Here is a 16704-nt window from a genome sequence, read left to right on the forward strand (position 1 = left end):
TACAAGATAATTCACCATGTCACAAGGCCAGGAATTGCGTACCTGCACAGGTGGAATATTTCAAATATTTCACGAGCTATAGTTTTTAATTTTGTATTACATGCAAATGCAAGCGAATGGACTCAAAATGTTACTATTGATAATTTCATCGGCAACCTTCGCGCAGCAAAATTCCTCTAATTACTCAAGGGATTTTATTTCAGGATATTAGTTCAAGAGGAATTTACGATACTGGTAGTCGGTTTTGACGACATAATGACAGCTGTGATCTATGAATTGTATTTCTGTGTGCTTAATTGTTACATATCCCTTAGTTTGGAAACAGTTTATATCGTTAATTTTAGTTATGTATAATACGGACATCGATATTAGCGTTAATTCTGTCATTAGGAGTATTCACAACGTCTCTTTATTGACACATAAATTTATTCATTTTCTCCCTTCGTAATGGAGTATCGCCGTTTAACTCCAAATATATAGTTCATTTTCTTTGAGACACGTAGTAACATTCCTTAATTTCCTTTTTTACTACATTGACACTCATAGTTGTCTCCACTACAGCTGCATTTCTAAGGTATATCTTGCTATGCACAAAAATCGTCTAATTAAAATGTCTATTTTATTTCTGTTCTTGTTTATTTGTCTGTAATTGCAAGATGTTGCATTAGTTGACGCTAGAATGTATTTAGACACAATATTTTTATAAGAATGTCTCTATCCAAACCTATTAGCTTTCTGGAGGAATACTGATATTTTGTAGCTCGAAAAATATGACTTGAATATCGCCGTGTTATTGTGGAGATATGACACGTAGGCGCCTTGTTCACTACGATATGCTATTATCGAAATATCCCTTAATCCTCAGAAGGTTCAATTATCCCACCACGATGAAGTCTTTCCATAACGTGTAATAAATGTTTTGAAGCGTCAACGGCATTGTGCAGCACATGTGAACTATTTTCGTTTTTGACGTAATGCTCTAAGAAGTAGTCAGACAAAATGAAATATTGGTCGGAATTGTACAATAATAAGTTCAGTGTCTATCTCCTTTCTCGCGTCCATATCACAAGGTAAAATAATTTTGTCAAAGTTTTTCTAAAGACTTTTATAATATCTTTGACTGTATACTGGGCTATTTTCACGATTGAGTTGGACCACATCCTAAAAAAGACTGTGGAATATACTTGAGTGTTACACGGGCCTTAGTTTTAGAGACAGTTATGTTACACCTCTATGCTTATCGCGCGCTGTACGTAATCTCTGATGCGCCGCAACAGTTACAGGAAATACTGCTAAATTCATACTGCGCCCTTATTTTCAGTATACTGCAGCGCAACAACTTTCCGACAGAATTAGTAATCGATATTCTCAACGCGTCGCAGCTTCATTATGACGGGAGATTAGATTACTACCGATATTTAGTGTTCCGCGTCCATTAAATCGTTGGTCATCTTTCAACAGCTGTGTTGGCGGAAATGCCGCTGGAGCGCTGTTAACGGAACTCCGAGAAAAATTCACGCACCGAATACTTCGACGTTCATTTGTCTGCAAATTCTCATTTGTTGCGGCGGAGAGCAGTTGGCGCGGCGTAATGGCTACCTTATGGGCTGCAATCTGTGAGTAAAGCATCACAATGTTATGCTTTTTGTAGCGCAGACGAGGGACCAATCTTCATTTTAAACTTTTGATCAGTATCTCATACGCTATTGACTAAACTTGCCACAATTTTGTAGGGGGCCTGTGGACTTGACACCAGCGACTTTGTTTACGTGTATTACATTATATTTAACGTGAGTCTGACGATGATACCTGAGCAAGAAACGTGTTCTTTTCGTCATTACGAGCTGCTGAGTCTTATTGACAAACAATTTTACCTGAAGTTATTTCTACCGTCTAATCATTTTCGTAATTGTCTTGTTGATTTTGATCATTCCTTGACTTCTTGCATTTAATTATCACCAGCACTTTTGCCTATGAGAATACAGTGACTGCGGTTGTTAGTTTAGGACAATCTCCGGCCTTTGTATGTGTAATGCATGCCACTTGGTTTTGGTAATCAAGCATTAAACGAAACGGAGTATTTATTAATTTGGCGAGAATGGTGTCTTAATGAGTTCTTATGAGACAGTCTAGTACATGTTCTGGAAACAGAATAGGTTTCCTCGGAGTAAAACCGTCAATTTGCATTTGAAAATCAACGGTGTGTCACTAAATGCATTAATTTCTTGTGGATGCATAGTTAAAAAGTCTCTTACCGATTGCTGAATGCTTTAGTTTACGGTTACAGTATGAAAGTCGTTTCTATATCATGCGTTCACTGAATGGGTACTACTGTTCCTTTTTGAAATAAGTAGATATTGTCAGTCGCAAATCACATAAGCGAAGAGATGTTATAAAATTTCAGTGTAAGAATCCTTAACTGTTTGAAGAGACATTCAAATGGTTCATGAATTTCGTAACAACTAATATCCACCTTGACCCTCATTTCTCCTGGAAAGATAAAGAAAACGCCAAAAGAATGTATGTCTGCACAGTAGCTGAAAATATTTGCTTCGTGCTCGAATGCGTAGTTCAGTGGAGTTAGGCCCCAGCCAAGGGCGTGCTCAGGACGTTTGTTGGTGGGCAGAGAAGGGGGAGAGTGAAGCTTAAATTAATTTAGTTTTATAAATGGCGGAAAGATGAAGGAAACATAGCACAACTTCTTACAGAATAAAGCATAAAACTGTTGACAAATTAATTATTAATTATCGACGATAATAATGATACGACTAATGGATAACTTGTATTCACAGTATTGTTCACTGAGAGAGCATGACTTGTATGAGATTCGGAGTCAGCAGGAATACGCGATACTATCTGTCAGGTTTAACTAATAGTAATGAAGTGGCGATGACTGCCATATCGCCGACTTTTGGTGCATATTTTGGATTGAATTTCTTTGTAGCGCTGCTGGTCTCCATATTTTCGTTGGTTTCATACTACCAGTGTATTTTCTGTTCGACGGTAGTTCGAAGATATTATTGAGTTATCAGCCTTTGTGGAGGTGGTCACAAGTCCGAGTAGTCTCGTGCTGTTAACATTTTTGAAGATAGCGACAGCGTCGTACGCGAAAATCCGAGAGTGCATTCATCTGAGGAGATGAAAAATTAGATGACCTCGTTATCTAACTGAAAAAAGTGTATTTGGTAAAACCATCTTGGTTTACTTCTGATACATACATACTTTTAGTGGCTGTGTACCGTAGACTCCACTTCGCTATAGGTAAAGTTAATTTTATGATACATTTACATTGCTGTTTTTGTGACCAATCACTTAAATTTTCTCTTGATAGCAGAACGCTCTGCTTATTCCTTAGCTGTTGCATCTCAATGCCATGTGGCTGCCATGGAACAGTCAGGTGCCGCTCGTATAATTCATGAAGGAAAGCGTGGTTGGCTTTTACGCTAAGTGTAAAACTTCGGGCCAACTGAAGAATGGGATACAACATGTCGGCTTTGACCAATGACGTCATAGTTCACTCATAGATACTAATGTCTTTGTTTGCGAGTCGTAGATAACATAGATCATAGATAACACAGACTGCGCATAATGTCATTTTAGTGAAACCAACATCTAAGTCACGTGACTCAGGGCACGAAGCCGAGTATGTCATTACGCGTTCATAGTGCACAATTTATGACATTTTTGTTATAGATCAAATTCTGTGCTATTGTGCTTTTTACTAGATGCAGAAGGAAAGTCCTTCACATATGCGTAGACAAGTCTTGTTTTGAATCCTACGGATTAGGTAAGTGACGAAAATCTCAGTTGTGTAAGTGAATTACTTTAAAATACTTGCAGAGGTATTTCCATAAGTTGAAAGTTAGCATGGATGTTTGTCCTTGGATGTAAAACTTGGTGAATGACTAAGCTTTTGAGATGACATATCGTTGATATCTACCTCCCTATAACAGTATAATAATACGTTTTGTAATATATTACGCTTCCTATCTTAATATCATTTCGGTATCTGTACTGGGAAAACATATGTGCTTATTTTGTGTAAATTCCTGACATTATGCACATAAACGAATTTCCTTCCTTGAAAAAGCTTACTAAAGCATTTCATACGCATTCACGTGTAATCGTTAGAAAACTAATGCTCCGTTCTAAACTTGTTTTGTCTTCCACTCTTGTGGAAGCAGTGGACTACAAGAATTCACAGTGCAAAAAAAAAAAAAAAAAAAAAAAAAAGGTATTCACTTCAGAATAACCTTTCTGTCGCTTGTTAAAGAACTGTCAATACGTTACAGCTGGACCACGTGTAAAAACGATAACTACTGCTTTATTATCAGGTATTTCGGAGAAATTAGGTTAACTGCGCTATTTATGTCAAGAGTAGTAGTACAGTTCGTTGAATTGGGAAAATCAATGCTTGATTTCAGCTACAAATGAGAGAAACTGTAACTGTCAGCTCCAATTCACACGTCGCTTAATAACAGGAACTCGGCTTTCTGCCCCGAGCCACGTGAATTAGATTTTGGTTTCAAGCGCTATCCCTCCCGGGCTGTGTTATATATGGTCTATGCTAGATTGTACGTCGGTTATATTAAGTGTCGAGGCGTCCATCATTGCAAGTTGAAATATATGAATACTTTTTTTAAAAGACAGGACTAGACGTGTGTACGATTTTTGACACTTGTATTAATTTAAATCATTTGTTCTTTCCAATTCATTCCGTACTTAATTTCTGTTATTATTGAGTTTGGGATATTTTGGAAGAACTTTGTCATTCTGGACAATTTTTACTGTTTGAATTACCTTTGTACGTATGGATTTATCTATCGTAACTGCAGTACGGGATATAAATTTTACGGTCGCCACTTTTTTTCGCATTCGCTAACACCAATATTACTACGGTATTTTTCAATCGATACTATCGAAGGCGAAAAGACCGACATATGAAAAATTTGTATCCCTTACATCAGTTGACTTATATAGGTCGACTGAAGAATAGGATACTGGTACTAGCAGTGACGAAAAAAGCGACATACGTAACCTTGTCATCCTGTACCTCAGTTGAACTACGGAGGTAGTATCCTGTTCTGTAGTTGACCTATGTAGGTCAACTGAAGTATGGTATACAAATATTACTATTGTCGGTTTTTTTCGCTGTCGCTAGTACTACTATGATATTTTTCCGTCGATACTATTACTATCGAAGGCCTATATAGGTCAATGAGAAGAAAGGGTTACAAATTGTATGTATATCGCTTCTTTTCGGCTTTGAGTAGTTCAACTGAGATACAGGATGCCAATATCAAGTACATAGATCTTTTTCGTCTTCGCTAGTGTTAGTACCCTATAAGTATGGGATAGCAATTTTACGTGCCCGTCTTTTCGCCTTCGTTAGTACTTGTACCAACTGAATAATAGGGTGATACTAGTAGCGGAGGCGAAAAAAGCAACAACTGTAAAACTTGTGTCCCGTACTTCTGCTGACCTACATAGCAAAGGCGAAAAAGTCAACAGACGTTAAATTAGTATCCTGTGTTGCAGTTGACCCATGCATGCAGTAGAACTCAGAGAAACGATATACCTAACGTTACGTTCGAAATATGGATGTACGTGATATATGTCTACCACATGTTTTCTCTCTTCTTCTTTGCTGTTAAATCTGTGCAATACATAATCTCTGGTAGCTTCTCAAGTCAACGGTCAAAACCGACTGGTTATATCCCGCCAATCTTCACTAATCCCAAAAATTCGTTGTTGCATTAATCGGATCTGTTATCACGGATTTATTATTAATAACAGCAATAGTGCTGAACTGTTGCTGCTCTAGGTGCAAATCGAAAATCATGTAAGGAGAAAAATTATTTTTCATACGTAAGTACCAAAAAGGTGGTAACGTAGTTATCATACTAGTAATAGGTACCTTAAGCGTGGAATAATATAAACATACAGTGGAATGCAGGTATAAAATGTAGCGCTAATTTTTATAATTCGATCACCATATACATATCAAAAAAGTTTTGTATCACCTCGGTTCTGAGAGCTCCGGAACCTGTACAGAAAATTGGAATAGAGATCAACATAAACATCATTTCCACCCTTTTTACTGCTCCTGAAAGCCACACATTGCATGTCGCACCGCCATACAGAGAGACTTTCAGAGGTGGTGGTCCAGATTGCTTTACACTCCGGTATCTCTAACACCCAGTAGCACGTCTCTTCCATTGATGCATGCCTGTATTCGTCGTGGCATACTATCCACTAGTTCATCGGGGCACTTTTGGTCCAGATTGTACCACTCCTCAACGACGATTCGGAGTAGGTCTCTCAGAGTGATTGGTGCGTCACGTCGTCCATAAACAGCCCTTTTCAATCTATCCCAGGTATGTTCGATAGAGTTCATGCCCGGAGAACATGCTGGCCACTCTAGTCGAGCGATGTCGTTACCCTGACGGAAGTCATTCACAAGGTGTGCACGATGGGGGCACGAATTGTCGTCTATGATGTCGGGATTACTCCGAGGCACCTGATCGGCTGTCGGACCACCTCCGTCTAATAACTGCTGCTCATGCATGGTTGTTGACGTCCTTCGGCGAGTTTAGTGACATCTCTGAACAGTCAAAGGTACTTTGTCTGTGATACAATATCCACAGTCAACGTCTATCGTCAGGAGTTATGTGTATTTCAGAGACTAGTAACAGATAATTCGGCAGTATGGAAACGTTCGGACAGTCTGACTGCTACATCTATAGAGTTCATTCCAAGTTTTTCTTTGATTTCCTCATTGTGGACACCCTCCTGCCATTGTTCCCATCTACTAGTACCTGCAATCATCGTAGCTACTTTCATATCCGTAACCTCAACCTTGTTGATAAGGTAACTTGAATCCACCCAGCTTTCGCTCCCTTACAACAAAGTTGGTCGAAAGATTGAGCAGTGCACAGATAACTTAGTCTTGGTACTGACTTCCTTCTTGCAGAAGAGAGTGGATCGTAGCTGAGCGCTCACTGCATTAGCTTTGTTACATCTCGCTTCCAGTTCTTTCACCATGTTGCCATGCTGTGAGAATATGCATCCTAAGTACTTGAAACCGTCCACCTGTTCTAACTTTGTTCCTCCTATATGGCACTCAATCCGTTTATATTTCTTTCCTACTGACATTACTTTCGTTTTGGAGATGCTAATCTTCATACCATAGTCCTTACATTTCTGATCTAGCTCTGAAATATTACTTTGCAAACTTTCAACCGAATTTGCCATCATAACTAAGTCATCCGCATATGCAAGACTGCTTAATTTGTGTTCACATATCTTGATCTCACCCAGTCAGTCTATTGTTTTCAACATACGATCCATAAATAATATGAACAACAGTGGAGACATGTTGCAGCCTTGTCTTACCCCTGAAACTACTCTGAACCATGAACTCAATTTACCGTCAACTGTAACTGCCTGAATATCCATGTAAAGACCTTTAATTGCTTGCAAAAGTTCGCCTCCTCGTAGAACAGACAATAACTTCCTCCTAGGAAACCGGTCATATGACTTTTCTAGATCTATAAAGCATAGATACAATTCCCTGTTCCACTCATAACACTTCTCCATTATTTGCCGTAAGCCAAAGATCTGGCCCTGACAACTTCTAAGAGGCCTAAACCCACACAGATTTTCATCCAATTGGTCCTCAACTAATACTCGCACTTTCCTTTTTTACAATACATGAGAAGATTTTACCCACAACGCTGATTAAAGAGATACCTATGTAGTTGTTACAATCTTTTCTGTTCCCATGTTTAAGGATTGGTGTGATTACTGCTTTTGTCCAGTCTGATGGAACCCGTCCCGACTCCCAGGCCATATCAATTATCCTGTGTAGCCATTTAAGACCTGACATTCCACTGTATTTGATGAGTTCCGACTTAATTTCATCCACCCCAGCTGTGGTGTTGGCAATTTTTTTTTACCCTGTAAGGGTAAAAACAAAATGTTATTTTGTGATTTGTTGTTCTTTATTATATTTTAATAAAGAATGTGTAAGTTTTAGCAGGCACTTGTTTGAGTTTACGTATTTAATAAATGAATGCAGTTATTATTATTCTCGAATCAGACACATACAAATTTACAGTAGCCATACACATCAATAAATATGTACATATATATATAGAAATTGTATTTATATCACATGTGCCCAGTACTTTGCAACCTCCAAGGCACTTGGAGTGGCTTGCAGGAGATCAATCTTCGTGCAGGATGTAGGGTACAAAAGGCACTGGAGCATGTGGCTTGTGGTATCTTCTGTTATGAAGCCCCATCTCTTCAGGTTGTCTCTGGATCGTCCAACTCCTGATGGTAATCTGTTTAAAGATTTCCACACCAGCCAGCTCTCGTTGTGTCCAGGTGGTAGTTCTCCAGTTATAATCATAGTTGAAAATCGCCATTAATTCACTTTTCATCAATTTCGAGGTACATTTATTTCGTACATCAGTCCATGTTAACGTCACCTGTGAAAAAGCGCTTTCTGTCGCAGTTGGAACTAGGCATACTAAAGATGAACGAGAAGATGTGAAAAATGCTGGGGACTTCATTCTTCGAAAACCCTTCCATGATTGTCTTCCAATTCTCAGTCGCACCCCTATTTTTGTTATCACAAGATTGTGTCAAGTCCAGGCTTCTTTTAATTATTTGAATTCCTCGTACAAGGAGTACCTGTTCAGCTGATCATCCTGAAAAGCTCTGCAGCTTTTTGAAAATTGTAATTTATTGGCGATTTTGAAATAGATTCTTTTGCGTTAGTGCTTAATTCATCCATTACTTCTTTTGTCTTACTTTCGAAAAAGTTGTCTTTTGTTCTTTGCTCAGTCTTTTCGCGAAACCTGTGCATTTAAGCATGCATCTCGACAACTGACACAGGATCTGATTCAATTTCCTTCAATGTTGTTTCAGATGAAAACATTACGTTATGCCGAAACGAACAATCCGCCGAAATATTTTTCTGTTCTTCATGTGATTATCTTTACTAATAGACAAGAACATTAATTGGGGAATTTCAGGAAAAAAGACTTTAGTACGGGCTATATTTTTAATAATATTTCGACAACAGGGCCAAGAGATAAAAATCTCGTGGCATCATGTTTTATTATTTCTTCCCATAGCATCTCATTCGCTACAAATTGGCATTGCAAGTCTGTTTTTCGTTTCGCAGATCAACTGAACTGGCCGCATATTTTCAGCATCAAACATTCTACAACCACACCCAGTTTATCAGTATTGTACTTTGCAGCATTGCGGAGAATATTAACACGGCTACCAGCTTTGACAATTTTGTTATTTTTGCTAAAAGAAGTGTATAATTTGTATGGTTTCTGCCGAAGTTTATATTAGTGTTGCCAGCTGCGAATGCCTGTACTTTATTTAAAGGCAATCCATTCTTCTCCAACGTGTTTATTAATAACTTCAAAACGTGATGTGCATATTCATCGTTACATTCTACAAATTCTAGTAGACAGTCTACAATCCCGGTACTATAATCAAAGAAAAATGGGCAAATTGGAAATATTTTTCTATTTTTTATTGCTTACATCTGCCACTACAGGAAAGTATAGATGCTTTTCTTGTATGGTCTTTAAAATATTTTTAACAAATTGTTTGGCCAACACATTGCATACAGTGGCTTCCGCTTTTGTTGATCTTTAGCTAAAACTTTGAACGAGCTTTGAATCACTGCAGATATATGGTAATAATTTCTCTAAACAACTGTTGTAAATAAGAGAATGCTTTACCGTGTGATAAAAAGATGATAGTTCTCAAGCGGTAGTCTTGTCCGTCCCCGAGGCAGATGGTTCCGGCTCCGAGAAATATCTGGGTAAGGTGCTTGATGCTCTATTGCTAACAACAGTCATGTGAGATTTAGTAAATGCATGTTGTTTTACATGAGCGACGCCCCCATGAGCACAAGAGAAATCGTTATTGCACGGGCGACACTACGACTTGTACGAGTACATTTTTTCCCAGTTCGAATTGTACTTTATGAGGCTTTTTGCTTTCTTAGAAGGTATTCTATCACTTCTGAACGAATTATTTGTGGCTGGTCCCGGAGGAGGTTCGAGTCCTCCCGCAGGCATGGGTGTGTGTGTTTGTCCTTAGGATAATTTAGGTTAAGTAGTGTGTAAGCTTAGGGACTGATGAACTTAGCAGTTAAGTCTCATAAGATTTCACACACATTTGAACATTTTTTTTTTTCAATTATTTGTCATTGTCACTTAAATCACTTTGTCAATAGTTTTATAAGTATTTCAAAGTGTAACACATCCAACACTCAGCAGGTCTCCAAAAACAATGAACGCAGTTTTAAACTAGAATAACAGTCCTGAATGGATCTAAAAAATCCTTTCAGTAATTTTAACAAGCGTTGACATGGCATGAACGAGGTAGCAAGCGAACGAAATTGTTGAGCACAAAATTGTAGAAAGAAAGTGAGATTGGTAATAAACATATAGAAGAATGTAAAAAATACAGATAGAGGCAAACAGAGAAGAGCAGTTGGGAGTCGTTGAATAACGGCGGCCCCGCCTGGCTTTAAACTTTGTTCATCATAAAAATAGTCCATCCCGATAAATGAATGGTCAGCGTGACGGACTGCCGTCCTCAGGGACCCGGGTTAGATTCCCGACTGGATCGGGGATTTTTTCCGTTCAGGGACTGGGTGTCTTGTTGTCTTCATCATCATTTCATCCCCATCCGGCACGCAGGTCGCCCAATGTGGCTTCGAATGTAATAAGACCTGCACCAAGGCGGCCGGACCTGCCCCGTAAGGGCCAAACGCTTATTTCCATTTTCCATCATAAACATAGACCTAATGTAAATAATACGTCCTGTATACGTGGTGCAGAAGCTAAGCTCTTTTCAACACAGTCGAGTACGATGATAAGGATACATATGTTATCCCTAGTGTTACACGCACATGGACTGAGCGATAACGCGGGACAACAACTTTACCGGCGCATTTAACTTGGTCAGCACTGGCCAGCCAGCTGATCAAAATAACCTGCAATGATATGACCAGCTGCAGTTCAGACGTAGAAAGAGATGGGCATACGAACAATGTAGTTTTGAATGTCATTTAATTTTTAAGGAAACGAAATCGTATTCGGCAAAATTTCAGCATTCGGCAAAATTGTAGCACTACCGCACACTTCTTAGGTGACCAGACAAATGGTTCAAATGGCTCTGAGCACTATGGGACTTAACATCTGCGGTCATCAGTCCCCTAGAACTTAGAGCTACTTAAACCTAACTAACCTAAGGACATCACACTCATTCATGCCCGAGGCAGGCTTCGAACCTACTACCGTAGCAGTAGTGCGGTTCCGGACTGAAGCGCCTAGAACCGCTCGGCCACAACGGCCGCGTAGTGACAGACAAAAACACAAGATGCACTCGTTCTAACCTAACATAGTATTCTGATTACAAACAAGAGTGGTGAAAATTCCTAACTTAAACACAGGGTACTTCTGAGCGAGCTGTGTGTAATGCAGAAACATACTGCAGGGATTTCGCCGTACTGTTGAATACTGAAGCTACTGAAAGTATTAGTTACAGTCAGTCGTCTGGCAATCTCCGAATCCGAGAAAAACATTTCAGTCCTGAACTGTCATCTGATACCTTGATAAAGAGTCGATCAACAATAGAATCCACGAAGCCACTCTCCCCTCTTACCACGTGCCGTTCTTTATCCCCCCAGCGTTCGGCAGCGACACGTGATAAAGCTGCGTGCGTTAGTTCCAGTACGTGTGTCAGGTTAACAGACTTGTTATTTCTAGCGACAAATCGCTTAACGTGGATCCACATCTGTTCTCTTGGTTTCATACTGTACTGGTACAGTGGCAAATGTAAGAATGCAGCAGTTTGGACGGTATGCTCGATGCTGTGAAAATGATTGTTATTCACGTTTCTACGACACACTGATGAGTGTCAGACTACATATGTGGTATAAGACAATGGAAATAGTCAAAGAGTGTTTGGTTTTTCATTTTTGTCCTAAAAGTTAAAATGTTATGTTTTCTTAATTTAAGCAATGTTTATTAACAATCTTTCATAAATTGTCGATGATTAAGAATTTATATTTGAAATTAAAGCAGGTTTTTCGCGTGCATTATGTATTTAGAAACAAGAAGATGTGCATTATTCATAAAAAATTATGATCAATTTTACAGTTACGAGGTGTTGGTATTTCAAATAGAACGAAAAAAAGACGACGACTAAGGCGAGGCTTGAACCAGCGATTCGTAAACTGCACTCGACTATGAAGCTTCTTCGCTCCCGATTCCGCTGTACGATCAGTGTCTACACGTACGAGCATCTCAACTGTATCGAATGCAGTCCCTCGGAAAACTTCAAAGCCATTTCTGTTTTGTAAATTTATGAATAACATTAAGAACAATCTATTTCTCGTGTTCATCTGCTTCTCGTGCTTCACACGCGTGTTTCACTGCGGAGTAGGAAGCAGCCTCATTCATTCTACAATTCATATTTACAGCTCGACAGTCAGAGCACAACAGTAAAGCACTGTGACTGAATATGATTTTTTTTAAAACCAAAATACAAAGCTAAAGCGTGACTAAGAGAAACGTAGATGGCTGTTAATACTTTAGAATATCTTAAAGTTATTAGTAATAAGATACCTAATACATAAATAGGACCTACTTCCAAGAGCGTAACAATGCCAGCGTCCTACGGCTTCTGACCAATCATCGCGTTTGTGTTTGTTTAAATCAGGTTTATTCTTACGATGAACTGAGTATATCATCGACTGATAGCCGAATTGGTCGCATCAGTATGCGGTACGTGCGTAGATAATATGTACTTGCCAGCTGTAGCGCGAAAGGTTTCGCAATAACAATCAGACAAGCTTGATATAGGGGCAGAGCCTGTCCCGACAGGACATTTAAAATTATGCCAGAAATACGGGAGGTCCCCAGAAATACGGGCTGTTTGGCCACACTAGTTACATTTCTCCAGACAGTCGATATCGGTACGAAAATATGACGCAATGATGTGAGGGGAAAAAGCGGCCTGATATTGATAGTGTCGTTCCTGTAAGAACTGCTTAAATTTTATTAGGAAATAGCGACTGAAGCAGAATATAAATGTGCGTAACTGACGAGTGTTTTTTATGCAGTCTCCTTCGAAGACTGACTGCATTTTCACAGTATTTTGCCAACATATCGCAGTCTGCCACCTGCTTTAATTACGACTGAGTCCATGTGATCTTTCTATTTCATACCCCTACAAGTTGTTACATCCGGATGTGAAGAGAACCATTTTGCATTCGGAACATTTAGAGCAAGTTGCCACTTTGAAATCTTATCACTACCACAATCAAAATTTGCGCAGCTTCTTTCGGATCCAACTTCATTATAGATAACTGCATCATCTGTTGAAAGGCTGATGTTACTAACGACATTGTCCGCAAGGTCATTCATGTACAACATCAGATACAAGGGTTTTAACACACCTCCCTGGGCACACCTGAAGTTGAATCTACATCGGTTGATGACTCTCCATCTAAGATGACTTGCCCCTCCCATACCAAAAAAAAAAAAAAAAAAAAAAAAAAAAATCATCACTCCAGTCACAAATTTCTCTTGATACGATGGAACTTTTAATAATAAACACAGATGTCGTGCTTAGTCAGATGATTTGATAAATTAACTAACGCTACATGTACCATACCGCCTTGATCCATGGATTTCATTATGACATGTGAGAAAAATGTGAGTTGGGTTTCACGAGGTGAGTGTCTGGGCATTCATGCTGTTTAGCATGAAGGAGGTTGTTCTGTTTGACACATAACTACGTTTGAGTTCAGAATATATTTTGAAATTCTGCTTCAAACGAACATCAAGAAGACTGTGTATGGCTTTGTGGATTACACAAAGTATCCGGACACCACCAAAAACATACGTTATTCATATTAGGTGAATTGTGCGGCCACTTACCGCCAGACACTCCATATCAGCGACCTCAGTAGTCATTAGACATCTTGAGAGAGCAGAATGGAGCGCTTCGCGGAACTCACGGACTTCGAACGTTGCCAGGTGACTGGGTGTCACTTGCGTCATACGTCTGTACGCGAGATTTCCGCATTCCTAAACATCCCTAGCCCTCTGTTTTCGATGTGATAGTGAAGTGGAAACGTTGAGGGACACGTACAGTACAAAAGCGTACAGGCCGACGTCATTTGTCATTTGACAGAGACCGCCGACAATTGAAGAGGTTCGTAATGAGTACTGGGGAGACATCTATTCAGACCATCACACAGGAATTCCAAACTGCTTCAGGATCTACTGCAAGTACTATGACAGTTAGGCGAAAGGTAAGAAAACTGATTTCATGGTCGAGCGGCTGCCTATACGCCACACATCACGCCGGTAAATGCCAAACGAAGCCTCTCTTCGTGTAAGGAGCGTAAACATTGAACGATTGAACAGTGTGAAAACGTTGTGTGGAGTGACGAATCACGGTACACAATGTGGTGATCCGATGGCAGGGTGTGGGTATATCGAATTGCCGGTGAAACTCATCTGTCAGTGTGTGCAGTGCGAACAGTAAAATTCGGATGCGGTGGTGTTACGGTGTGGTCGTGTTTTACATGGAGGGGGCTTGCACCCCTTGTTTTTTTGCTTGGCACTATCACAGCAAAGGCCGACATTGATCTTTTAATTACCTTCTTGCTTCCCCGTGTTGAAGAGAAATTCGGGAATGGCGACTGCATCTTTCAAAACGAGCACTTGTTCATGTAGTCCAGTCAAATAGTAGATATACCTTGCAAAAAGTGGGGTAAAAGAGTTTGTTTTTTCAACTCGTTCATATGGTTGGAAAGATTAGAAAACCGAGTTATGCCAACAAAATTTCGCTTGGGAAAACTTTCTGCAGTCAAAAAACTTCGAAAATGTCGGACTTTTTTCAGTTTTTTTCAAAATATCTGTTTCATTTGTTCCTATCGCTTTAACGTCTATTTTCTTTTTTAAAGAGGACAAAATTCTCTACAAATTTCATTATTGCCATTTTTCTACTCCCAATATCTAAGGCGCTACAGCGCCTCAAAAAAATACCAATTTTTCAAATTTTGAAAACTATTTTTTCAGTTTCTGTTTGTGTAGTATAAATCATTATACATCATGTTATTAGTTGGAATTTACCACCTCACTTCCAGGTATTCAATTTCTCTGTACGCAGCATGAGGGTTGCTGGGCACCCAACTATTGTGATTCTTGCAAAACTACCTGAAGTTCACTATGGGCCACCTCAACCCCGGTATTTGTAAAACTATAAATATAAAAATACATCAGTAAGAGACATAAAAACACACACACACACACACACACACACACACACACACACACACACACATGCTCACCCACACAAAATTAATTGTCTAAGGAAACTGAACTATTATTAGCTGCAATAGGCAACCTAATTAGGTAGGTAATTATTCTTGTGTATAAAAGCCACACAGTTGACATTAAAAATAAGTAGCTTTATTACAATTAAAATGCATTGTCAGTTACTACAAAAATTTGACAGTTCTGGGTGTGTAATACTTGTAATATTGCACTTAAGCGCCCTTGAGACAGATATGAGCATCACTTCCAACGTTTTGATGGGCCAGGTTTCTCATTAACACCAGAAATACTTTGAGTTACGGATTCAGGGTCTGTACATAGAGTTGATCCCAGGTTGACCTCTTGTTTAAACAGCGAGTCTGCCTCAGCAAGTTCGTTGGTTTCGTCAGCGGTTTCCTCAACATCCTCCATAACATCTTCTTCACTGTAATCATATAAAAATTTTGGCACGTTTTCACAGTTGACCCCAATACATTTCTTGCAAATTGAAGAACATTTCAAACCCACTTTTCTGCAGGAGTACGCTCCGCCACAGTTCAGCTTGCATGAGAATTAAACAATGTGAAGAAGTGCTTCAGGTGGTGGATCTTGGCTCATGATAACGGGTATTGGACCGTGGTCATTGTGATTCCAGGCCCATTTCTCAGGAGGTTCCCAGTTTCCCATCCAACCCTCGACTTGGTAAGTCCGCAACGAATGATGTTGTGCATCCTCTTGCGTAGGTGGCAACCGTGGAAGATTCGGTTTGCTTTTTGTGGCAGACTTGGCGAATAGCTGGTACCGCAAATAGTCTAGTGTGTGAGAATTTCTGACAACTCCACTATACAATGCGATAGTAACCTGTTCTCCCGCAGTTATTATTTCTTCACGGGTAGCATGTGGTTTATTGAACGCGCAAAGCGCTGAGGTTAGGTGTTTATTTTTCGCAACAATATTGCAGCACTTAATTTTTCCTTGACCAAACAAAGCAGATGTTGTATCACATCCGCCAAAGGCGTGAGTGAACAGAATATATTCACTGTTAAACTTGTAAGATGCAGTGGAAAACCACTTATCTTCTGCATTTCCTCTTCCTGGCTTTAAGAAAAGTAAGTTTTCAGTGCCTTGCCCCAAACCGGTCATGAGCACAAGCAGGTCAACACGTTCTCCTACAGTGACAACACTTCCAAAATATTTGGTTCTTGAAATGGCAGATGTTACAATTATAACGTCAGCATCTTCTTGTGCCTGGTGCACTTCAATGCTACACTCCAGAAATTCCATTTTAAGAAGTGTGATCAAACGCATCTTGTTTCGTTCGTTGTAC

At 39.5% G+C, this 16704-nt stretch overlaps 1 protein-coding gene across 2 annotated transcripts in view; it reads left to right on the top strand.

Moving 5' to 3' along the window:
- Positions 1 to 1549: 1549 nt before the first annotated feature.
- LOC126278312 (CXXC-type zinc finger protein 1-like) overlaps positions 1550 to 16704 on the top strand; it is a 195550-nt gene continuing 180395 nt past the window's right edge. Inside the window, exon 1 of one of the 2 annotated variants that reach the window (XM_049978328.1) lies at positions 1550 to 1616. In XM_049978328.1, the coding sequence (XP_049834285.1) occupies positions 1592 to 1616 (25 nt within the window). In that variant the 5' untranslated portion in view covers positions 1550 to 1591. The remainder of the gene's footprint in view (positions 1617 to 16704) is intronic. The other variant, XM_049978326.1, reaches the window with a different exon arrangement.

Source organism: Schistocerca gregaria, chromosome 6, assembly GCF_023897955.1.
Source record: "Schistocerca gregaria isolate iqSchGreg1 chromosome 6, iqSchGreg1.2, whole genome shotgun sequence".
Taxonomy (NCBI): domain Eukaryota; kingdom Metazoa; phylum Arthropoda; class Insecta; order Orthoptera; family Acrididae; genus Schistocerca; species Schistocerca gregaria.